Source organism: Anser cygnoides, chromosome 1 (assembly GCF_040182565.1).
Source record: "Anser cygnoides isolate HZ-2024a breed goose chromosome 1, Taihu_goose_T2T_genome, whole genome shotgun sequence".
NCBI classification, from domain to species: Eukaryota; Metazoa; Chordata; class Aves; order Anseriformes; family Anatidae; genus Anser; species Anser cygnoides.
In genome coordinates, this window is record NC_089873.1 from 139653771 (window position 1) to 139677709 (window position 23939).

Sequence of the window (23939 nt, forward strand, 5' to 3'; positions counted from 1 at the left end):
GCCGCGCTCACCTCCCGCCGCCGGCACGGCTCCGGCTCCGGCACGGCTCCGGCACGGCTCCGGCTCGGCCCCGCTGGCCGGCGTCAGGGCCGGCGCGGCCGCTCCCGGCGCTGCTCCCGGCGCTGCCGCCCCGCGCCGCCGCGCATCGCCCCCGCCCGCCGGGCCCTGTGGCGGCCGGCGGCGGCTCCCGCCCTGCGCGCCCGCCGCCCGCCGCCGCTCCTCCCCCGGCCGCACAAGGGCCCTATTGTCGGCCCCGCGGCGCCCGGCCGGCCGCAGGCTCCGCCTCTTCCCCTTCCTTCCTCCCTCGCCGCCCGGCCGGGGAGCGGCGGGGAGGAGGCGGACGCGCGGAGGAGCGGCGGGCCCGCTGCGCCGAGCGCCGGCTGCGGCAAGCGCGGCGCGGCCCCGGCTCGGCCCCGGCTCGGCCCCGGCGTGCCGGCAGCGGCCCGGGGGCAGCCGGAGCCCTGCGGCGGGGCAGGGAGCCCAGGCTGGGCTCCCGCAGCCCTGAGGTGAAGAGGTAAGAGCGTGAGCAGGAGCAGCGCCGAGCACGGCTCTGCTGGCCTGGCATGGCTGCGCTGCTCCTCTACAGCGTTCTCCCTCAGCAGCCAAGAGAGGAGAAGGCACAGAGCGGAACAGAGGAGGAGGCACTGCTGCTGGCCGGGGGGTCGGCGTAGCTCGACCCCGTCTCAGCACCCACCGTCAGCCCCAGCGGGCACCAAGCTACTTCTCCCCCCCAGTTCCCGAGCACGATGCAACAACGTCTGCTCGGTAACCCGCAGCCGCTCGCTTCTCCGCTACTCGCCCAAGTCAGCTTTCGCTGAGGCCGTGTCAGCTTCTGACCGTAAAACACCGCTGGCAGGGGCTTCCGTGGAACTGCCACCTGCTGCAGAAAAAAAACACGTTGCTTTTCTTTTGACTAGCTGGTTAGTATTCCTGTGGGTGATGCAGAATGTAACTTTCTACAAATGCAGTTAGACAGCAACCAGCGATGCTGACACGTATGACTTCCTTCACGCACCAGCGATCACCTCATTTGCCTTCTGTTCATTAATATATACTTGCCAGGAAAACACTCCGAGCCTTCTCTGAGCAGCTTCAGAAAACCACAATGTCAAGTCAAACGCCAAGAATTCCCCCCCCAACCCCCCCCCCACACACACTTGTGGAATCCTCTGTGTCAAACCGGAGGGTCTTGGTGTCAGGGCAGGCAGTACTGATTTTTAGACAAGAGATCTGAAGTCCAGAAGTAAGAGAATTCAGAACAATAAAACCAAGTCTCTGGATAATAGAAAAAGACCCGTTTCCTAGTCGTAAAAGGAATTTAAAATCTGATCAAGTTAAACTGAGCTGAATATTTATCATCATGAATATTTATCAGTTAAACTGAATATTTTCAGACACCAATATATTCATTTGGATTAAAAACAATTTGTGTGCGCGTGTGTCCATGAAATCTTCTGAGTGTATTTAAAGCATCAGTCATTTTGAAAGCCAAGGAAGAAAGAAACCTTCCTGAGATGACTTTTCTGCCAGATTGCTTTCTATATGAGGGACTTCACCCGGAGCAGATGCAGCCCAAGCCAGGAAAGGTGTTGGGCAGCTATCTTCATTTTGCATGCCCGGGATCACACACACACTCCTGCACTGGCTGTCGCATGTCAGGAGAGGACGACATCCCAATCTTTGCTTCTACAGTACACAGGGGCTGAGTGCCAGAAGATGTGTGACGTGGGAAAACCTGTGGCAGAAAGTCAGCAGAGCTACTAATTTCAGTAAACGCTTTTACGTGCACATACATTTTTCATTATCTCATCCTGCATAACTTCTAGCAAGCTATCTACCATTTGATAAGAGTTTTCACAGAATTGTATTTACATTTGCTATACAATTCTATAGGAAAATGCAGCACAATGAATAAATAGGAAGCAGATTGTACACTGTTGCTCTTTTTAAAAACATATGCGATGCAGTTTCCACATTTTCCTGAGAAAGGATGAACTACAGATGCTCGTGCGCACCTAGAGAATATGAAGAATTTGCAAAGCCAGATGTTAACATGTTGATAAAATATAGCACAAACATGAAGTCCTCCCACGGGAGGAATGCTCTGGAAGCTAGGGATACAAGAACTATGGTCAGGATGAAATAATGTGTACGTATACGCCATACTCGAGTTGAACCGAGTCACTATGCAGCTGTACGAAGGCTGCCCACAGTATATTAGTGTATTAAGAAAGTTACACTGAAGTAATGTTTAACATCTGAGAAATTGGGTCACTTGGAGTTTAATGTGGACTGGAGCCACAAAAGCAGCATCTATAACTGAAATACCTAGAAGTATTTCAGTAAGTTTCAACAGAAAATATTTTTTCCTGCAAAAATCTGGTCTCTCTGATCAGATGCCAGAGCAGTGAAAAGCGAACGGGTCACAGTATCATGAAGGAGTTGTGGGGGGAAGCGAGGTTATTTAACGCATACCCCTTACCTCCAAGTCTGTGCAGCATTCCCGGCCTGCACGTGGAAGCCTCCCCGGACAGCAGTCCTAGCTATCCCCGGTAAGGAAAGAAAGACACCGATACCAAAGCCTGCCATTCCTCCTTTCTTTGAAACCTGCAGATGCTGCATAAAACCTGATTCGTCGGTAGATCAGATACCGTTGATGAAGCCTTGATATCACGTCCTTGAAATGAGAGCAAGCACTGACAGCTACTGGCAAGAGACAGAAAAAAGCTTACCTCCCTTATTTTCTTTTCACAATGAACAAAATTACTGAAGTGTTACAGTAAAGCACAAACACCCACCTGCAAACAAGAGAGCTAATTATCGCTGTGGAGTAACTTTCATTCTTCTGCGTGAAAAAAAAAATGCAAAGTAGAGTCTCATCTAAGGATCATTAGCTGTCTCAAAATCCTCTTGTGACTAAAGGTGTTCCTTTCTGATAGGCACTATTAGAAAAAGGAGCAAAGAACGCTCGGAGCTTCAAAAGATCATCTTTACCTCTAACACTGCATCCAAGCCTTTAGCACCTGTTGGGGCAGCTATCAAAAGATGCCCTCGGGTCATAGCACAGCCCTTCCATTTAATTTTCAGAGCCCTTTTGAAAGAAGTACCTGAAGTGGTTTTTAAGCAGGGACTTCAGAAACAGGGGAAAAGGTCTTCCCACATAAAAAGGTCAGCACATTCAGACAAAAAGAATCTAAAAAGTACTACCACAACCGTGCAGCATCTACTCTCTTTAGAAATGTGTGTGCCAGCTTCACTTCCCAGGATCTGACAAGTTCAAAGTTTTGCGCGAGGAAAACTATTTATCTCTCTCCTTCTGAGACAGTAGCGTAGAATGGAGAGAACTGCCAGCAGCTTTCAAAACCTATCAGTATTACGGGTCTGTACCTTAAATGCATGCAAGTACCTACCTGCCAAAAAAGAATCAAATAACAAAACTGATGGTTGTATTAGTGAGGAAAAGCACTGCATCTCTTACCTAGAAGAGCTGGAAAGCCGGATGCCTCGACGTTGCCATATACGCTAGCGTTCGGACGATCTCCCTACAGCGGTTAGCATCCATGGGCATAGGAGGAAGTAAGGCTGCCACTCCCTTTAGTGCTCAGAAATCACAAGCCAACTGCCTATTCACCCTTCCCCCCAAGAGAAAAAGGTTGTTTCAATTTTATTTTTGAGACACACGTTTAATGGCTTAAAAAAACAACCAGAAAACTACCTTTTTGAGTTTTCTTCATCACCACGAGAACAAAACTACCTAAAAATGAAAGCACAGATTCTCACATGACTTTATCACCACAATACTCATGAGAAAGTGAAGTTGGCAGAGCAGAGAGATACGTACCACTGTCATCCAAGCACCGAGTCCTTTGAGCTCCTAGTAGCGCAGAGGCGGTTAGCCTTAAGTTTAGGCTCAGCGTTTTGGTGGAATTTGTAACAGCACATTGCTTTTAGCCTTTGCAGTTTGGCAACACCAAACGCTTGTTTAAACACTGCTCAAGAACCCCTTAACCTAACCTTAAGTTTCTTCACCCACCAGCTTCGCGTGATGCTTTTAGGACAAACTTCCTATAGTGTTTTTTATCAGAATGGTTTGAGGGAACTCCACATGTATTTGGAAGATCTCATTAGACCCTTCACAGCACTGGCAATGGTAAAGCCTTGTGCAATTGGAAAAAGGATGACTTGTGCTTGACCGATGCTGGTCACATTGTGCAATACATTCTGGGAAGGACCTCAGATGCTCCAGCCATGAGGTTGTACATAGCCAGAGATCATCACTGGACGCGTAAAAAAATAAAGGAATGAGCAGCTGCATTTTTTTGTGCGCTCAGAAAACTTAAGAGCTTTTAAAAAAGTGTCTCACTTCCCCTCTTTTTTTCCCCTCTCTTACTCAGAACCAGCAGTGATTACATACGCATCAGGAAGACTGCATGACCACAAACATAGCCAGCAACAGTCTTATGGCAGTCACGCATCCTGATAAAGGCAGTAAAAAGCATTCTTCTATCTAAATGGGCACCAAGATAACCGTAACTCCCAGCCGTTCAGTGAAGCCTCCTGTACGCACTGGTTTTACCAGATTTGATGCTTCTCAAGTCTTCCATATCGAATGGGTGCATTGTTCAACCTACAGAGGCAGGGCTCAGCCTAGACGGTTTTAAGAAAAACCGCCAGTCTGGCAATGCAGCAAGCTGTTATTTTCAGAAACTTACCCTCAGCAAACTGCTACAGCTCCTATTGCAAGTTCTGAGACACCGAGGGAACTGTGTGGACCACCACCGAACTGCTTTTCAACAAACACGGGAGCAAAAACGCAGTATTAGAGCACTCAGTGTAATGGTGCTGCAGCCCGCTTGCACCGTCCTTCTCAAATACACGCTTACTAGAGGCAACACTTACGATCAGCACTTATTCGTAGCTTTTAATACAGTCAGACTAGAATTTAGATGTTTTAGACCAGTTTAAACATGCCTTGGAAGAGCTATTCCTGCAGACCTCCAAAGACTTATGTCGATCACCATTATGGATTCAGAAGGCTCACTTATTAATTGGGGGGGAAAAAAAGGCATAGAAATACAAAAGAGCCAACAAGGAGCTAAACAGGAATTAATAGAGTTTAGGAACTACTCAGGCAGGCACCTGGGTTGCTTCCAGATCTTAAAAGATTCACTTCACTCCAGCTTTTATTAAATCTTTAGGAAAAAAGCCTAGGAAATTGACAACTTCTACAAGATATTATCAGCAATGCTGATTTGAATATGCACAGAAAGTTGAATGCTGCATGAATAAAGCCTAAATGCTTAAAAGCCAGCATTTAAGACGAGAAGATATTCAGCTACAGTTCTCTCTGAAGCATAAGTCAGTAAAACTCATTTTTGCCCCTATTAGTCAGAATGACTGAAGCACATATTTTGTAACACAAAGTTTCAAGCTCCTTTTTGGAATGGAAAAAATTTGTCCCAGTTATGTAAGTGCAGCCTGGTATGTGGATTACTCTTAAATACATGCATTTTATGCATGACTTATTTAGATAGGACAAAGGAAAGTGGGTGACTTCCTAGCAACTGGGCACAGATACAAAGCTTCTGCTGGTTAGTATTTGAGGATGCGACTGGTAAAAATTACGAAAATATTTAAGCTTTACTATTACTTAGATAATACATTAAAAAAATATTAGCAAGCAATTCAAATCTAATTGGGGTGTAAGATTTTATTTAAACTGTAAAATTGTACAACAGCCGAGTGCAAATCAGAAGCTTTTATTCTTTTAAGCTTCACAGTTGAACCCAATCACTTCAACAAAAGATTATACTGATACAGTACTTCATGTTCTTAGCACACATTTATGCTTTGTGAAAGTTACTCTAGACTAGCTCTAGCAGGAAAATTCTCATTTTTGACCAGTTTAAAGCTGAGATTGGAAATTTATTAAACGTTTACCTGCTTTCAGGAGTCCTTAGATCTTAAGTAGAACACACAAAGGAATTAGATTCTAAACAAGCAATTCTACTACTATAAACACCACAATCTGTTTTTCACGTGCATACATTGCTAGCATCCATCTAGGACCCAAAGAGGTAAGCACAGTTAAAAAGGACAAAACTCCTACATGTTAAAACAAAACAAACAAGCAAAACCAAAACAAACGTGCACACAGAGCGACAGAGCAGGAAAAAGTGCTTTAACAGTCTTCATCCTTGAATCTCTGTACTTGTAACTCTACAACTTGATATAAGAATATCTTCCTGCATATTCTACCAGGAAAACTGCAATGTAAAGTTAATCATATCTTCAGTGACTCTGGGGAAGAATCCCTGCTGTCAAAAATTTACTGGGTTGGAGGATGGATGACTGCACTGCTGTCAAAAATGCATCTTTTTTGGTGGATGGATGACTACAGAGTTTGATGCTTATTTTCAATTAGCTGTGAGTATCTGACAACTTAAAGTCCCTGTTTAAACATGGAATTCTGTTTTAATATTTAATTATATTTTGCAATGGCTTGCGATTTAAGAAAGTCTTCCAGAATCCAGAGTTTAGATTTGCAATGTTTATTATGAATTACATTCACGGTGCAATGCAAATTACACAAAAAGATAGACATAAAACATACAAAGACTACATGAAGCATGTACCATTCTGTAATGCATACAATACCTGGTGAACTCTTATTTAGGCTAGAAGTGTTCTTAACAACTGCTAAAAAGAAATTGAATTCAAAAGATGAATAATTGGATTGAGAAACTCCTTCATTATTTAGGTTTTTAAAAATTAAAAACCCTTTATGTTGCTTAGCATAGTAGCAACACAAAAAAAAGCAATACCCTGCTCTTCCCCAGCATGTAAAAAAAGGTTTTCACTATTTCAAGCCTAGATTAATTTTCAATCAATCATCCTGTCCTTCATCAAAAGTAGTCACAAAAATCAATTTCGCACTTCGCTTCCAGATCAGGTTGAAAATACAAAAAATAAACTGTAACATATACATAATTATGTGTCAGCATATAAGTTTAGAAATATTGTATGTGAAAGGTTAGAGATCAAGACGGTCCAATACATGTACTACTAAGAGAAATTACACAATGACAGTTTTGAAGTACATTACACAACTCTGTCCATATCAGAAAAATGTATTTACATCATGTATCCAGAGTAATTCCAGCAGTATTCACTGACAAACCGTGCTAGTGCTTTGTGGACAGATCCAAAGATTTGCAGCTGATTTCACAGCCTCTCCTCACACATTATATATATAAAAAAAAAATCTAGCTGGCTAAGTGCAAATAAGCAGCAATTTCTTCCACCAGTCAGATTTAGGTGGCAGTTTAATTTTATTTCACTCTGTCAAATAAAAACATTTCACAGAAGCGACGTTTTTCTGACCTTCAGTATGCTAATGGTTTAGTGACTTCAGGAGACATTCTTCCTTATTTAATCTATGCATACTGCTAGTAAGAGGTCCTAAGGACAGATTCTTGATATCTAGTTTAAACTAAGGGTATGCATTTGCCTAGCAGTGACAAAATGACAGCCCGGAACATCTCCTGGGCACGACAGAACTATGAATTTCAGGAGAACAGGTTCTTTCACGTGCTAATTCTAAAAAAAGGTTAGCAAGAGGTGTATTCTCAGCCACCCACTTTTGGAACTCTAGACCTGTGAAACTGATGAATTGTGCATCTGAACTGAAAATGAGTCTCAAGCTCTGGTTTTTGGACAGATGACCGTAATGAGGACATTACTGCTTTAGCACCTCAGCACAGCCAGCATGTGCTCAATGGATTGTAAAGGCTACATATATTGGCAAACCACAATTTTAATTAATAAATTTGGTTTTGTGCATTTGTATGCTCAACCTGTTCAAGAATTACAGAGGGCTTGTAAACCTGGACGTAACCTTTAAGTTCCCGTAGGAAATTCGGTGAGGATCAAATATGCCCAAAGGAATTAATCATGTATTTAATATCAGCATAGATATGCACTCTAATATGCACTCTAAAGAAATAAGCATCCTTACTGATCGCTATTCAAACACATCTTATATGTTAGTAGCACTTCTTCAGTCTGTTTTTAGAATTAATCTGAAGTAAACCCTACAGCACAGTGTAGTACTTCACAGCCAATTTTTCAGTACTACTACTGAACTTTTTTGTAAAACCCTGCTCTTGTGGCTTAGCAAAGAAAATACTCTTAATGCCATCAGAGCTCTTCTGTGGCTCCAGGTTGCTGTACGTCCCTTAGAGCAAACAACAACGGTGCCAGAAGGTCATTACTCAGAGTCCAAAGGCACCTCAGGTACATCCCACATGTGACGTGGGACTACCAGAGGCAGCAGTATCTCCAAAGACCCTGAATGGACCTTAGACCTCTGCATCTCCAGCTGGGCGCTCACGCTCAGTACTCACCTCAGAGCAGAGGAGTCTAGCAAGTGCTCACTCACCAGCTTGCCGGTATGACAACTCTCAGCTTCAATGTTCCTGCAAGCAATTTTATTCAAAAAAAAAAAAAAAAAGACGCCAAAGCAGAATAAAGCAGATAAACATTTTAAGTCACACACTGCTTCTGAAAGCATGATATACACGAAGAATCATTCCAGACTAAGCTTTCAGAAAAAAGTCAACTACAGTTTCCTCTCTGCCCCCCAGTGAAGGCAAATTTGCACGCGGGAAAGTTTTGAACAATGAATGTCACAGAACTATACTCTCTAAACTATGTCTGAGTTAAAGTTCACAATTATTAATGCATCAAATGCGTATCAGCATTGCACTTGTCAAATGTCTTCCTATTAGATGTTGACAAGAAACATTCAAATGTCAATAAGAGTTTAGAAATCACTGTAAAAACTAGTACAAAAGTTCCATGGTTTCTGGAGCTGGCTTCAAACATAATGCACGCAAGGAGGTATGAAATTTACTCCAGTTCAGGTAATGTGGTATTAAAACTTCCAAGAGCTTTAGAAAAGGAATATATGAGAAATACAAAACCAAACGACAAAAATTCTCTGATACTACTGCAGTGTTCAAGCCAAGTGACATCCAAGTGTTGAGGCAAACCATACGTGAGCATTTGTGCGTTAAACTTCACATTCCCATCTGCATTTCAGCAAAGTTGTAGAAATTGTCTACATCTTGAGACGCTGATGCCTTGCTCTCCGATACAAAAACCTATTTTATTAAACAAGGGAATAGTTATGCATCACTAGTAACAAGTTCAAGTAGTTTTTGCTCATTCAGAGCCAGTCATGATTCTTTTTTTTTTTTTCTTTTCATAAGAGGCACAAATTGCTTGGTTTCCACTATGTGTTAGAACAGCCTTTGAATCCTCTGAGCCCTGACGCGCCCCTTGTTACTGTGACCTGTTCCTAGCAATCACGCGAGCTGCAGAAACCCCAGCCTTACATTGACAGGAATCAAAAGTTTAGATGAAATTATTCAGGAGTCACAGCTTCAGCTAGTATATGGTTAGATGTATTTTGCTTGGTAAAGTCAAACTCTGTCTGCAGGGATGGGAGTAGGGAGAGAGTGAACACAACAGGGATGACAAAACCTCAGGCTACCATTAAACTTCCATTCCACAGAACCAAAGTTTGTAAGAAAAACTCCCTTGCATTATATTCCCAAAAAACTTACAGCTGCTGCTTCTTCAGATTTTTTTTTAAACAATTAGATTTTCATTTTGTAAAGAGCTATTCTGAAGTGCACTGGAAATGTAGAAATGGATAATTATAGAAATGTCGAATTATTCCAGATAATCACACTCGTACAGTGCTGTTTTCCTGCTTTAGCTCAGAGTACCCTATCAACATAAACTATGACAGTTCCTTAAATTGGTTTACTTTTAACATGTACTAAGATGTATATCCTTTTGTCCAGCCAATTTCTGGTTTCAGAACAACAACTTAAAAAAAACAAACCTATTTCATCACAAAGCAAGCAGTCTCCTAGACTACTGCTTGGAGGTGCAGTAGACTCCTGTTTGAAGGGACACAATATCTGCTAATTATTTGGCAGTTTGGTGGTGCAACAGCAATTTGTACCACGGCCATAAGAACTGAGCATGTTCTTTCAGTATCCTTACCTACCAGGATATTGCAATTTACATTTTGCAGAAGACCTTATAAGTTACAAGGCAAATGAACAGTACTGAAAAAAATGCAAAATAATAATAATAATAAAGGCAGAAGATCACACCAGAAAGAATGCCAGAGGTAAACAGTGCAGATCTACCTAGTCCACACAGAGTGGAACTCCACTTAGGCATATATAGCATAGAGATCTCCTTGTAACACATTGTGTCTACCAAGCAGCTCTAAAACCTCCGGTTGTGCTTTTGCTGATGAACTTTTCTACCCTATCTCATGAGGTTTATCAGATTTATTTCAGAAACAAATGTCTGGTAAAATTAAGTTTATTAATGGATGAAGTCAGTAATTTTTAACTGCGGCTTTCAAATGCAAATGTAACTACCTGCTTAAAAATCAGACCGGCTTCAAATACATTTCCTACAAATATAGGCTGAGAGAGCTGGGGCTGCTCAGCCTACAGAAGAGAAGGCTCTGGGGTGACCTCTTTGCAAACTTTCAGTACTTGAACGGGACTTATAAAAAAGACGGAGAGCGACTCTTTGCTCAATCAGGTATTGACAGGACGAGGGGTAATGGTTTTAAACTAAAAGAGGGGACATTTAGATTAGATGTTAGGAGGAAATTCTTCAGGTGGTGAGGCACTGGAGCAGGTTGCCCAGAGAAATTGTGCATGACCCATCCCTGGAGGCATTCAAGGCCAGGCTGGATGGGGCCCTGGGCAACCTGATCTAGTGGGTGGCATCCCTGCCTATGGTGAGGGGGGTTGGAGTTAGATGACTGAGGTCCCTTCCAACCCAAGCCATTCCATGATTCTGTGATTCCTAAAAATGTGTAGTCACGATATTTAAGTATCTAGAGATCCATAAAAAAATGCAGCATTGATCAGATGTTTTGGGGTTAAGTTTTTATCTAAATAAAGGATAGTTAATTCCCAGGAAGCCCAAAGTCTTGATTCTTAATTCATTGTAACAAGTGCTTGGAAAGTTAGGCAGACTTTACTGTGGAGCCAGGCTGCAAAGAGAAGTTTTGAACCCACGAGCAAGAAGTAATTCCACATTTGTAACCTTCAAGAACAATGATTGCTTCACAGCAGGAAGTGCATAGTCTGAGTTTCCTGGGTGCATCTCAGATCCCGGCATTCACTGCATTATGACAACAGATGCCAGTCATTTTAGTGAGGAAAGTATAAATTCTTATATGTTCTAATAATTAATATCACTTCAGTCTCTGAATAGAGAAACCGAGATCTAGAAGAATAAGTTAATTACCCACCCACTATCAGCCTTGTTCTGTATGAAAAGAATGTGTTAACTATACCCAAAAAAAGCCACTGTAAGCTCCCAGTTAAAGAGGTAAATTTTATGGTAAAACTTGCAGAGACTTCTGGGTAGCAAGAAACAATCAGCAATAGCACTGTCCAGACTGTAGTTCTTGCACTCTCCAGACTCAGAGATCTAAATTAAGGCCTGCAACACATCAGGGTTTTGCTGATGCAATAGTAAATCCAAAACAAAAGCATTAGCTGCATTTCAGATGTCTATGACTTATTAGAAGACTGTTTTCCAGAATCTGGGCAGTCTAGTTTCCTGAGCAATTCTTTTGAGAGGAACTGAAAGATAGCAAAGAGCTGTATGGACACTGTATGTCCCAAGGACATTCTAGTCTTCTTTGAGCAGCTTGGAAGCAAAGGGTTTGTCCCTTTCCTATTATCAGTAACGCTGCTTCCTTGCAGCGCTCTAATTGTTACCAGACACTTTCTCAAATCCACTGCCATTGAAAGGAATGGGGACAGCAACCAAAAAGGAAGTATGGTATGAAGAAGCTACAGTAAAACAAGTTGACAGAAGAAAAAAGCAAAGTATATTTGAAGGATTGCATTCTGCAATATCATTCACAGCAAAAGTAAATCTTGAGAGAAGCTGAAATACCATCGTATCTTTGTCAGGGTTTAATAAAGTAGGACATGACAAAGCAGACTTCAGTGTAAGACTTGGAGGAGAGCTTTACCCTACTACGTTTATAAAATTTGTTTTTACTACTATGTGGAATAACAGTTTTAGGTGGAAACACTCTATTCCTTAGTAGATATGGGAATTTAGTACCCTTTCCTAGGGGCAATTTTTCTCCTCCCCTACAAGCAAACTTGAGTTTTGAGTAAAACAAAGAAACAAAAACCTCACAACTGGGATACTTGGATTTTACTGTACAGAAACATAAAAAGAACATTCAGTATGTCAAAACTACAGCTCGACCACAAAGTATCTTAGATGTCCTATAACATTTTCTGCTAATGAATCAACACACCAGCTTACCTTGGTTCCATTAAAAACATCATTTACAGTGCTTTGACATGCTTCCACAGCACCATCTCCATTAAACTCCAAAGCAACTACTGGACCTAGAAGATAGGTTCATCTAGAATCAATGCCACTTTTAAGCATTAAAACACTAGATTTCTCATCCCTTAAGGAACTGTGAAACTTGCAATAACCATTTGATTTTTTTTGTTGTTGTTTGAGCAGCCATAATACAGGATAAAAAATAAAAACACTTAACCATAACTTCAAAGCACAGCGTTATCTGAAAAGAAAATATCCGCAGCTCCATGCTCATTTTTGCAGAGGCTCTAGCAGGTTTCCAGTTTTATTTCTTGAAAGGCAGCAATGGCACAGAAATGCTAAAGAGTGGAGGGCATCATGGAAGTGAGTCAGACTATACTGCTCAAATAGTGAGCCATTTCACAGACATCTGGAGGACGACTGAGTCATTCAGGCATTTTTACCTCACAGTACCAAGATAGCAAACGGCCTGACTTTCAGACTTGTTCTCACCCCCCTATTTCCAGATCCCCTTTCTCTTCTTTCATTTTGAGCGTGTTATTTCTTCCCACATGGGTGCAAACTAGCCCTTTATCGAGACTGTCATCTGAAAAGTGTAACTTTTGTCCTATTCTTGCAATGAGCACCATGGACCTCATATTATTATGAAAAAAACGCATGTTGCTGCTATGTTTGGGAGCGTGTACTGAGCTTCAGCATATAACAGATGGCAAGATGTCAGCACTTCTACAGGAACAGACAAAAACCAATTACAGACAAATCAACAAAAAAGCTTCTGAAGTACTCTGACAGTACACCGTTTATAAACAGGAATTTAACACTTGCCTGCTTTACAGACATCTACACTGATCTGCTTAAATGTGTGTACAGAAACACTGAACTTCTAGGTGGCTCACCTCTATTGCGATAAGCCAAAATATTTTGATTATAGAAACACAAGCCTTTGTTGACCACCCCAAACAGATCTGCTGGTGCCCCAGCTCCTGAGCTATGCAGTTGGGCCACTAGAGGAGGGGCAGAGCCACGAAGTATACATGGATTTGTTCATTTCTGATGCTTTCAGTTTTGACTGGATCAGGGCCTGTCTGAGGCTTCCAAAGTTCACCTCAACTGGCTTTACAATGCAGATTTCTCTTTCCTTCTCCAGAATGCTCCACTGCCAGCTGATTTCTGTATCAAGAAGAGAAACAAAACAATGCATAATCTCACCTTTTTCAAGCAGTGGAATGAATTCTGATGCAGACTGACGGAAAACTCTCTGAGCATCCTCTGCTTTCATTGGAACTTCTTTGGTCTGTACCAGCTGAAAGCCTTTGCCAGTCATCTATTAACAGATAAAGTTAAAAATGTTTCTAAAGCATACAGTCCAGCTTGAGTATCCAAACTACACTGGAATAGACCCATATGCATTAAGCCACAGAGCAAAGGGACCCTTTTTGCTCCTTTCAAAGATCATTTGCTTTTTCTACATTTCTGTTTATTTTCATTCCATTCATCCAGATTTACTCCTCTGCCCTATTGCACCTAGAGGGGTAAATGTGAATTTGTGTTTTATGTTATGGCTCAGGTTGTGTGTTTTTTCTCCCCCACAATCCCTCACAAGCTGAAACTAATAGGAGTTAAAAGCATTCAAGCATCTGGAGTCAAGCAGTTAGTTCTCATTAGTCTGCAATAGTTCAGACAAGTATTAGCTCAAACACTCATCTATCCACTGCTCAGTTTTCCATTTTGGAAAAAAAAAGTTACAAACTTTCAAACACACACAGCTTTTTACTTCAGATTCAGTATGAAACTAAAGACACGTGAAGAAGAAACGACTATATTGGTACTTCCAAATCATTAATTAGACTACAGGGCAGTAAGATTGCCATAGCATTTGTCTAAACTAGTTTTTCAGAATCTCCTTAACTATTATTTTTAAAGGGGACAAACACAGGAGAACACTTCTAATACCCTCTCTACTGTAGGCGATCCTTCTTCAGAAAAAATACCCAAAAATATCTCCCTTAACTCAAGTAGCTGTTGGTAGCTCAGTTCCATGAAAATCTAACTGGGGGAGGCATGGAAACACCCTAGAGTTTTTGTTTTTTTTTTCCTTTGTAGTTAAAAAAAAAACAAGGCAAGGAGCTCCATCAGTTGTTTTGTTGCTCACACACCACTGGGATCAGCAGCTTTTGCAGATACCTCTCTCAAGCTGTAGCTCATTTACTGGCTCTGCTCTGTCATCCCTGGCACTCCAGAGCACTAAAAGCAGCCAGCCACTCCCAGATTTTAGCCCAGCGAAGCCCAAACTCAGCCAAGCCTAGGAGCTCCTGCCTGACAGGAAAAGAGACAGCACCAGCTATTTAAGTAATCAAAGACAGCTGACCAGCTGTGACAAACACTCACCGCCTTTTCCAGAAAAAAAATAATCCCAACACTGAGTTGTGGAAGGAATAGAGAGGGGTTAAAATTTAACATGTTATTTTTAGCTCTGTTAGCACTGCCAAAGCTTTCAGGACAGATAGACAATTAACTTATTAGCTTATTGCCCCAGCAGTCACAGCTATCAAGGCTATCTCCCTTTCACAAGCATTGCCAATCGTTTACATTTGGCCAAGTTCACCAAATGAACTACACGTTTTCCTCAGAGCGTAGGTTTGGTGTGCTGTGCTGGAAAAATACGTTGGAACTATTAAAGGACAGATGTGCCAACCACAGGATGTCAGCTGTAAAATAACTGTTCGATCAGATGAGCTCCATTCTCTTACCTTGCTATAAGGTTTTAAGAAGTGCAGTTGATTAGTATGGTTAGTAGACATGCAGAATCTCACCATTCTCCCTTCAGTAAGCACCACAGCTATCCAGAGGAAAGTTCAATTAGAAATTCATAAAGCTGAACACAGAAGAAGGTCACTTACCTCATCAATTAACTTTCTGGCATTTGCAGTTGTATAGTCACCAGCAAAAAACACGGCCAAACACGATTCCTCGCTGCTTTTCTGTCTCCGCCCTCGAGTTATTGGTATTATGCTCCTCATAGCATCTGTAGAAATTCTGACAGCTTTCAGCTCTTCAGAGCTGGGCAGAGGAACATAATCCTGAACCACAGCATTCTCAGGCAAAAGGCCCCAGTTATTTTCTCCTGACACAGGGGTAAAGTCATGGATGTTGCTCCACGTGTTATTGAAGATACTCAGTCCAGCATCTTTAAATTGTAAAGCAAGCTCAGGGTAATAGTACTGGAAACAACCAAATTTCATACCTGTGGAGGACTCAATAATGGGCTGGGTAGCACAACACAAGAATACCTCCAGCTTTCTGCAGTCCCGAGTGCGAAACTGTTGGCAGGCTACTATGCATTTGCAATCTTTGCAATCGCGGAAAAACACGCTGCCTTTTATTGGTCCTAAAAAGATTTGGCAGTTTACACAGTCATCAATAGTGATTGTAGCAGAATGGTCAAATATGTAGATGCTACAGTTCTCGCAGTCCTGAATGACAAACTGTTGCCCTGCTACTTTTCCAGGCAGTCGACCCACAGTTTCATCTTTAAGTCCAGAAAAAGTGTAATCTTTTGGGTCAATCTGAAGAAGGAAGGAGAAAAAAAAAAAGTGAAAGTTTTCACATACAGAGAGTATTATCATTCCAGATGTTAACTGGTTTGGATTAGCCAAGATATTACAGAACTGTACAGGATAACTGTTCTTTGAAGAATATCCTGACAGGTTATCAGAGTGATGAAAGATTGGAGGAAACTGTTTAGGTAAGTTACTGGAACACACATTATTGAGGTACAACAAAGAACTGAAACAAAACTTGAGATATTGCAAAATAATTAAATAAATAAAACCCACCACAACTCAGCTTGTTCTCTAATAAGGAAATGGGGGGGAAAAAAGAGAGCTTTCCCTGAGAGATCTAAACCGTTCCAACAAGAACAATTGTCCTGGGTATTCCGGTAATAACAGTAATAAATGAATTGGCCAACGTACTTAAAGATTCATAAGGCTAGGAAGAGATAGTATTTCAAGCAGCTCTCTTGGTCTTAGTTACCACACCTCGACACATGGCAAGGAAACCTTGCTACCTCCAAGCAGTATCTCCCCTTCATGATGTTTGCAAACAACAAAGAGCTTGCTTATCCATGCCACAGCATTATCTTGCGCTAACGGCCCTGGGATTTTTGTGCTACCAACAGCTACATGACTGTGTTAGCTATGAGTAACAAGCACGCGCTGGCAGTGCTGGCGTTCCGGTCACGTTCGCAGACCTCTCCTCCTCCACGCCCCAGCATTCTTCCGCCTGGCAGGGACACTCGAGGGGAGCCGCGGCACTGACCGAAGCTGCGCTGCACAAGGGATGGCATGTGATGCAGCACGGCTAGCACAGCAGCTGCTGCCATAACACTGAAGGAATCCGAGCTGGGTTACTTGACAGTCACGGCAATGATGCTTCCCAGAGCAGATTCTACTCTGCCCTCTGGTGCAAGCTTATTACCATAGCAGTTGGAAGCATGCGAGTACCTGAACTAGTCTAACACCGGATCACTTCAAAAGCCTCCCACTTCATTCAGTCTGAAGGCCTTCAAGCTTGTGCACTGTAAGCAGGGTTACTGCATTACAACAGCTCCCGGATAGCTCAATTTGGATGAAATTCCTCCCCCCCAGTATTTCAAACTCACACAAGATGAGAGACCAGAAAAAGGTCTCTAGTCTCTAAAACCACAAACCAGGATGGGCTTGCGTCAGACGTTCAGTAAAACAGCTCCCTCTATGCAGGTTTTGTCCAGAATAGCTACTGGAAGCTCTAAGTGTAGATTAACTGACCAACTGCGCTTTGATATACATCATATCCGACTTCCTGACACGAGACTAAGTTTGCAGCTGATGAATCTTCTCCATGAACGCAACCCAGAAATCTTCCCCTCAGCCATATTCAGTATCACTAGTACACATCCAGGAAGAGTCACAGGACTGGGAGGCTCAAATAATAAGCAGCACTGCATGGAGACCCAGCTGTATGATTTGGAGTCAAACCCTCTAAGATCTTAAACAAGCCTCATGTAACGGTACTTACTTGATCCACCAGGGACTCTCAAACCATTGAGAGAATTTAAGTATCAAAGTTGCTGTTAGACAGATTCTTCCCATGCGTCTCCTAGTACATACATGCACGCACCTTTGTGTATATGCGCGCACACGTCTGTATTTATAAACTTGGGAGACAGACACAGTGCCTTGGAAACAGGGTTCAGAGGAACAGTTACTTCTCTTAGGAAGCGGAAGTTCAAAGTTTCCGGAACTTGCAGCTTTTCTGAGACTTAGCAACTACTTGTGTCCTAAATCAGTCTCTTCTAAAAGCCTCTGAAGCAGCACTAGTTTGTCCTACACTGAGGTCTTTGCAGACATGTGTGAAACTTCACCTTCACCTTGCGATTTTATTTAGGCCTACGTGAAAAACACTGGTTAGTCTGCTAACCCACATGTTACAGAGTCTCAGAGATGCTCGGAGAGAGCACTTGAGAAAAAGAGGAGTATTTGTGTTTAACGATAATCTGTATTGATTCAGGAGCTCAATTTTATTTCCCTGATGTGAATGAAGAGTTGTGCAGTGACGCAACTCTTACTTCTCAGTTTGTTCACCACTCTAGGGAGTTTGTCAATTTCCTTTAATTTTGCCTTGAGTTTTCCTTTTATGGAGCAAGAGTATTTATTGACTAACACAGCCATAGGCACTAGAGGGACCGAACAAGATAGACCTCAGCACTCTCCCTGCCACACCAGGTTATTGGCCTTCAGAGCAGACAGTAACCCGAGCAGCTGTAGCGCATCTGAATATTTCACTTCCCCTGGGTAACAGAAACACCTCAGAGAAACAAGCATCAAAGCAGAACTATAATTTTAAGGATGCACACACACTTACCGCTGAGTTTCATGCTTAACAGTACTGAAGTCTACAGATACCATCAACAGGGTAATGCTACATCAGTACATCCACCTTTCTTCCCCCGAGACAGACTGCACTAATTGCTTAAGCAAACAAAGCAGACCAGGAAATACAAAGCAACAAAAGATAACGTTTGAAGATTCATACACTGATAACCAGGGCTACTTAGATTCTCTGCCTACTCATTTGGTGAATTTTTGTTGCAAAATCTTGAGCATGTGGCAGGTCAGCAATAGAAAAATCAACAGGTTGGTAACTCATCTACCTATCATTCACATTTGGACAAAGCTTCAGAGAACCCTGCCCAATTCTACCCATCTCACCCAGACACAAGTTTTATTCCCCATCCCTTAATAGACGTAATTTTTTTTTAACTCCTTTTTCCAACCTGGTGTAAGTCCAAACAATGACAGTATTTATAGTTGCAACTTTAAAACTACTCTTAATGCTTTCATCTGAATTTAGAGAGACAGTTTTGCATTGATAGATACAGGCAGAGCTCAAGAGTTGAAACCTTCTAATCAAAGTGCTACACATAGGTTCAGGAATTGCTTCATATAGTAACCTAAATAACCAGATATGATGATAAAAAAAAAAAATCCCTGCTAGTTTTTCCCCCTTAACAGAAGAAGCGGACATCTCATCTTTGGTTGTTGGAAACAGCATCGGTGATAAGTCCATTACAAAGGACTGGAGAACAAATTGTAAGAGTGAAGATTTTAAAGCACAAAGAAAGGAGGGAAGTGAAGGCAAGCAAAACTTTGTCATGGTTGCTTTGAACTCCAGCTAGTTCTCCTACAGCAAGTAAAAGATGTATTAAGCAGCTTTGCTTCCTGCAAACACTTGCCTTGCAAGAAGGCCAAAGGCCAGACACGAAAGCTGCAGATGAAGTACATCTCTTCAGCCACCATCACCCAGCATCACTCAGCTTACTGGCACCACGACCTGGCAGCTCCCATTTGGAAAAAGACCAAGAAGTCCTAGACCCTCACAGTTTCCCATGGAAGCTGTCCCTAGAATCACCAAGGTTCCCAACAGCTTCTTTCTGGTATTAGTTCATGTGCTAACAAGACTTTTTCACCTGGTCGATCAAAAAAGGAGTCTTAGTCAGCAATAATATGCCACTGCAAATACAAGGAGGCACTGCAGTTCTTAATGGATTGTGGTTATCCCCTAGTTCCTCGTCTCTAGCCTGCAAAGCAAACAATTTTAAAGTCTTTCTAAGCCACTGACACAAAATTTTTTTTAAATATTGTTTTCAAAAAATCATTCCCTATCTCTCTAAATCATAACAGACAGTATTTCAGCTACAGACCTGTCTGCACTTGAGGGTATATAAGAGTTGGCTGCTGACATGGTGACATTAAAAACTGCAGGTACGGGGTGGGTGCATGGACTTAAGAAGCTTTACGTACTAGTTTTGTCAGTAGGGGAATTAACAGAAAGGAAATAAGGAAAGTGCATTCCGGGCCTATACGCTTCTGCGCATTCATACTTATATGGGATTGGTGCCCTTCAGCACTGAATTGCAACATCCTCTGGAGAATGGGTTTGTTGCAGTTACTCACCTCTGGCGGATGTCTAGATTCATAGGCTGCAAGAAAAGGTGGAAAGAGGTACAACACACGCAGAATCTAGTCATTAGCACACAGTTTTTAATCTTGGAGTATCTCCTACACACCTTGACTTTAAACATGACCAGTACAACGCAAAGCCACATTTCCTTTTGTTCTTCATAATCTTCCCCCTTTTTCAGCATGCCAATAATAGCAGTAAATGGTCATTCTCATACTTTTCTGAACAACAAACTGTTATCAAATACCACAGATAGAAAAAGAGGAAGAAATAAAGAGCTCCTACACACTTTTATCAGACTTAACTTAAAACGTTGTTTAATATTAACCTGTTGCCTGTTTCTCAATTGGTAGACTACATTTTGAGAAATACAGTAGTTTTTCTGGTGCACTGAGAAGCTTAAGGGAGATGCATCAGCTCAGACCACTCCAGCAAAATCCTCAAACATAAAGTAACTAGCAGAAGACTACGATTTATGTAGGAAGTTAAAGTTCTGGTTTTTTGTTGTTGTTTAAAGTTTGAACACAGCTATCACAGCCTGATAGTAATGACTGTTACATGTTCCCTATCAAGTAAAGCAGTTTATCTGCAAATCAATTGACATGAAACAAAATCTTAACTTGTTCCTTCAAAAAGGGAAAAAAATTCTGAAAGGAAAGTCCCTTTAAACTTTGAACGTCACTGCAATCCTAATTCATCTAATCCTATTTCTTTGAAGATGAAAAACAGCAGAAAAAGAAAAAAAACCACTATGCAGCTTTTTGTGTTTCTTCTCCTGCAAAGAAGATCACAGCTCACGGCTTTATCAGCCACCTCAAGACACACAACCCCAGTTCCTCTCTGCGTGCACCCACATTCTGTTACTGCTGTGAGTTATCATTCTGGTCCTGCACGTAACACTGTTCGGTCACACAAAATGCCGTAAGGTAGGAGAGGAAGAGGGAGACTGAGAACAGAAGTGCAATCTTATGTTCCAGGTGAAATCACAGCTGAACGCTGAGTAGCCTCAAGCACCACCATTTACTTTCCTTAACTTTAATTCATTTATCAGCATCTTATAGTATTTCACATTTAGTTTTCTGTGATACGGTCCATTTTCAGGACTATTACACGGGAGTCATACAGTCACAAAGACTTTATCTCAATACTCTTTGGCTAGGTCTACACTACCAGTCAGTACCACCAGTGACCTTTTAACACCAGAACACAATAAAGATGCCTTGTTTCAGATGCAGAAGAAGCAGTTTTGCCTCAAGTTCAGAGCTCCTGCCAGCATAGCTGCCAGCCAGTTGTCACCTCTTTTCCCATCCTTGAACAAAGGAGCAAAGGAACATGCACACGCATGTGCCTACACTGCTCTGCCTACCGTAAGCATGCCAGTCTGGCGTTCATTTACAGGAAGACAACTGGAGCATCTGAGCAGCAAGAGTTACCCATCTGTAAGAACACAGAGGGTATCTTGTAAGAACTATAGACAATTCCCAGCTCCACCTGCAGAACTGCGCTACGCAACCAAAACTGCATCACTGCGTACGATAGCCTGAAATTAGAACATCCCCTACCCAACACATTATTAAAAGTAACAGGAAACGAACATCAAAAGACAACTCTGTCAAGAGGTTTGCTTGTGGATGCGTTCAGGGTTCAGAACACAAATTTGATGCAGTTGATGAACAAGAAGGAATCTTAATACCACAAGTTTTCCAACTGACTTCAATCTAACTTTGCATACAAATGAGTAAGTATGTTTTCTGATGCATCACAAATATTAAAGACAGCAACAGAAAACATACCAGAGAGAATACCTAAAGCTAATACATTAACACTGACTTAGTGTCACTGCATACAAACTGGGATGAACAAATTAAGCGCAGTAAGCGCTCACTATTCCTTCACCTAAGACCAAGTGTCTCAGCACTGCCCTCCTGCTTCGATGTGCCAAGTAAACACTTAAAATCCCAACGGCTGCAGTGAGCTGCAGAGAGCAAGAGAAGTGGGCTGGGACATCCAACAGCTGTTCTTGGGCTGCATTGTACCAAATTAAGCAGATAATTTGACAGCTTCCACAGTTCAGCAGAACAGCCCGAACTCATGGATTCTTCCCGTTTCTCAGAGTCTTTTATACAAAGAGGAAGTTGCTGTATACGCAATATATTACACGCTTTTTCCCACCCCAGAGATAGCTTTTTCATGCTGTAATAACCCAGTCTGTTAACTCGCACCTACTTCCAGCACGTTAACAGTCACCTCCTTAGCCAGGAGGTTGGTTGTTCTCCAAATCAAGTGTTTCTAAGTCCTGATTTTCCTCCTGTTACAGTTTTAGAAGTTAGTGCCACGTAAGCAGATGAGGTAAAAGAAATCTCATATGAGCTAAGCTTTACCCGATCAACTTGCTCTACGGTTAAACGATACCGTTTCAAGTGCTCAGTTAGCAATATCCTTTTGCACAGGGATTCATCCTGCTCACTGTAAAACACGGTTTCAGTACAGTGCTCTCACTGTAAGAACAGTCTGACAGCAAGTCGGAGCAACAAGCCGAGCACAGATCAACCTTCGTCCTCGAGGAGCTGATTCCTCTGGGGCACGCGCACGCTCTTGTGCGCATCTCCACCAGAGCTTGTCTTAATCTACTTGAAAGACTTAAGGGACACCCTAGAGCACCCAGCCAAGTTAAAAAAACAAGCAAGCAAGCAAGCAAGCTGAGCATTCAAATAAGCTCACACATTTTCTTTCTTATAGTTGTAAAACATGGCCTAAAGGTTTGGGAATTTTGTCTGCTCAAAACCACACGAATTAAGTTTAAGTTCTGCCCCGTTTTCTCCTTCCCCATGCAGAGGCTACCAGAGAACGAGGAGGATTATGAAGGCAGGGCATTTAGGAAATGAATCCCGGGACGAAGCGTGCTGAATGCGGGACTTAGGTGCTGAGGCTTCAAGAGGTCAGGAAACGGCGCCGGGAAGGAGCTGGCTTCCCCCAGCCCTCCACAGCGGACTGCTGGGATGCTTCTATAGCCCCGGGGGCATTTAAGAAGAAAACACCAATAAAATAAAATAAAAAATAAAAAAGGAAGCAAACCCAAGCCCCCCAGCAGCCCCTCAGGAAGAAGACACACGGCTGCCAGCCGCAGCACACGGCGAGTTTCGCCCCTCCAACAGGTGCCGGAGGCGAGCTAAGCCCTGAGGGGAGCCCGAGGCGAGCCCGGAGCCACTCGGCGACGGCAGGGACCGGGACCGGGACCGGCACCCGCCTGAGCCGCGCCCCGGGGCCCCGCACCTTGGCCCGCTGGTCCCAGCTGTACCGCGGCGCCTTCTCCTCGCCGGACGCCGGCTCCCCGTCGGCTCCCGCCGCTTGCTGCTGCTGCTGCCCGCCCTGCGCCGCCTTCCTGCGCTTGGAGAAGAAGCAGCCCATGGCCGCCGCTAAGCCGCCGCCGCCTCCACGGCAACCGGTAACGGCCGCCGCTAACGGCCAACGCCGCCGCCGCGCGCCCCAACGGCCCCGGCGCGCGCCCGCTGGCACCGCCCGGCCCTGCCCACGGAGTGGGCGGGGGGGGGGGGGGGGGAGTATCGGGAGCGCGCGCGCCAGCGCAGCGCCGTGCCCGCGCCCCGCCCCGCTTCCGGCTTCCCCCGCGCGCGTGCCCGCCCCCGTCTCCCGTAGCGAGCGAGAGCGCGCGGCGGCCGGCTCCCCCTTTCCGCGTGCCTGTCTGAGGTGCGGTAGTCACTTCTAGGCGGAAGGAGCAGCAGCATTTGATACGTTCCTCTTAAAAGCTAAAACACCATTTAATTAATCAACACAAAGCCTAAAAATGCATTACCAGAAGGTCGTTACCTCACATCAATGGATTGTCTGTCGTAACCGCGGCCTTCATGGTCCCTGTGTGTAAAGAGACGGCTTCTTACTGCGCCGAGGTGCAGCCAGCTCTGCAGGGGGAATACCTCACCGCTAATGCCAGTAACGTTTCACAAAGGTTGTTAAATGCAGCAGGAGAAAGTAACTTTCACGCTTACTTTTTACAT

General features: G+C 43.2%; 2 protein-coding genes and 1 long non-coding RNA gene across 5 annotated transcripts in view; 1 reads left to right on the forward strand and 2 right to left on the reverse strand.

Annotated features, from left to right (window-relative positions):
• The window catches only part of JADE3 (jade family PHD finger 3), a 60339-nt gene extending 60104 nt beyond the window's left edge, over positions 1 to 235 (reverse strand). The window contains exon 1 of one of the 2 annotated variants that reach the window (XM_066983254.1): positions 12 to 235. The gene's annotated coding sequence lies outside the window, so the exon portion shown is untranslated. The remainder of the gene's footprint in view (positions 1 to 11) is intronic. The other variant, XM_066983227.1, reaches the window with a different exon arrangement.
• LOC125180534 (uncharacterized) lies at positions 212 to 8521 on the forward strand. 2 transcript variants are annotated; one of them, XR_007159147.2, is made up of 2 exons: positions 212 to 514; positions 600 to 8521. It is a non-coding gene; the product is annotated as an uncharacterized lncRNA (long non-coding RNA). The 2 variants fall into 2 exon arrangements; XR_010826626.1 differs by having other exon boundaries at positions 603 to 8521.
• RP2 (RP2 activator of ARL3 GTPase) lies at positions 5744 to 23452 on the reverse strand. The gene is made up of 5 exons (XM_048051155.2): positions 23200 to 23452; positions 15324 to 15989; positions 13633 to 13747; positions 12397 to 12482; positions 5744 to 9164 (listed from the first exon to the last, which is right to left on the reverse strand). The coding sequence occupies exons 1-5, from the start codon at positions 23332 to 23334 to the stop codon at positions 9081 to 9083; spliced, it is 1086 nt and encodes a 361-aa protein (XP_047907112.2). The 5' UTR covers positions 23335 to 23452; the 3' UTR covers positions 5744 to 9080.
• Positions 23453 to 23939: the final 487 nt, after the last annotated feature.

Excerpts from the sequence above, each read along its gene's own strand:
- RP2 (XM_048051155.2), bottom strand. The coding sequence starts at position 23,334 with ATGGGCTGCTTCTTCTCCAAGCGCAGGAAGGCGGCGCAGGGCGGGCAG. Across the intron at positions 13,748-15,323 it reads CCAGAAAGTTAATTGATGAG|ATGACTGGCAAAGGCTTTCA; the intron begins GTAAGTGACCTT and ends ATCTGTTAATAG. Across the intron at positions 12,483-13,632 it reads CATTCCACTGCTTGAAAAAG|GTCCAGTAGTTGCTTTGGAG; the intron begins GTGAGATTATGC and ends CCTATCTTCTAG.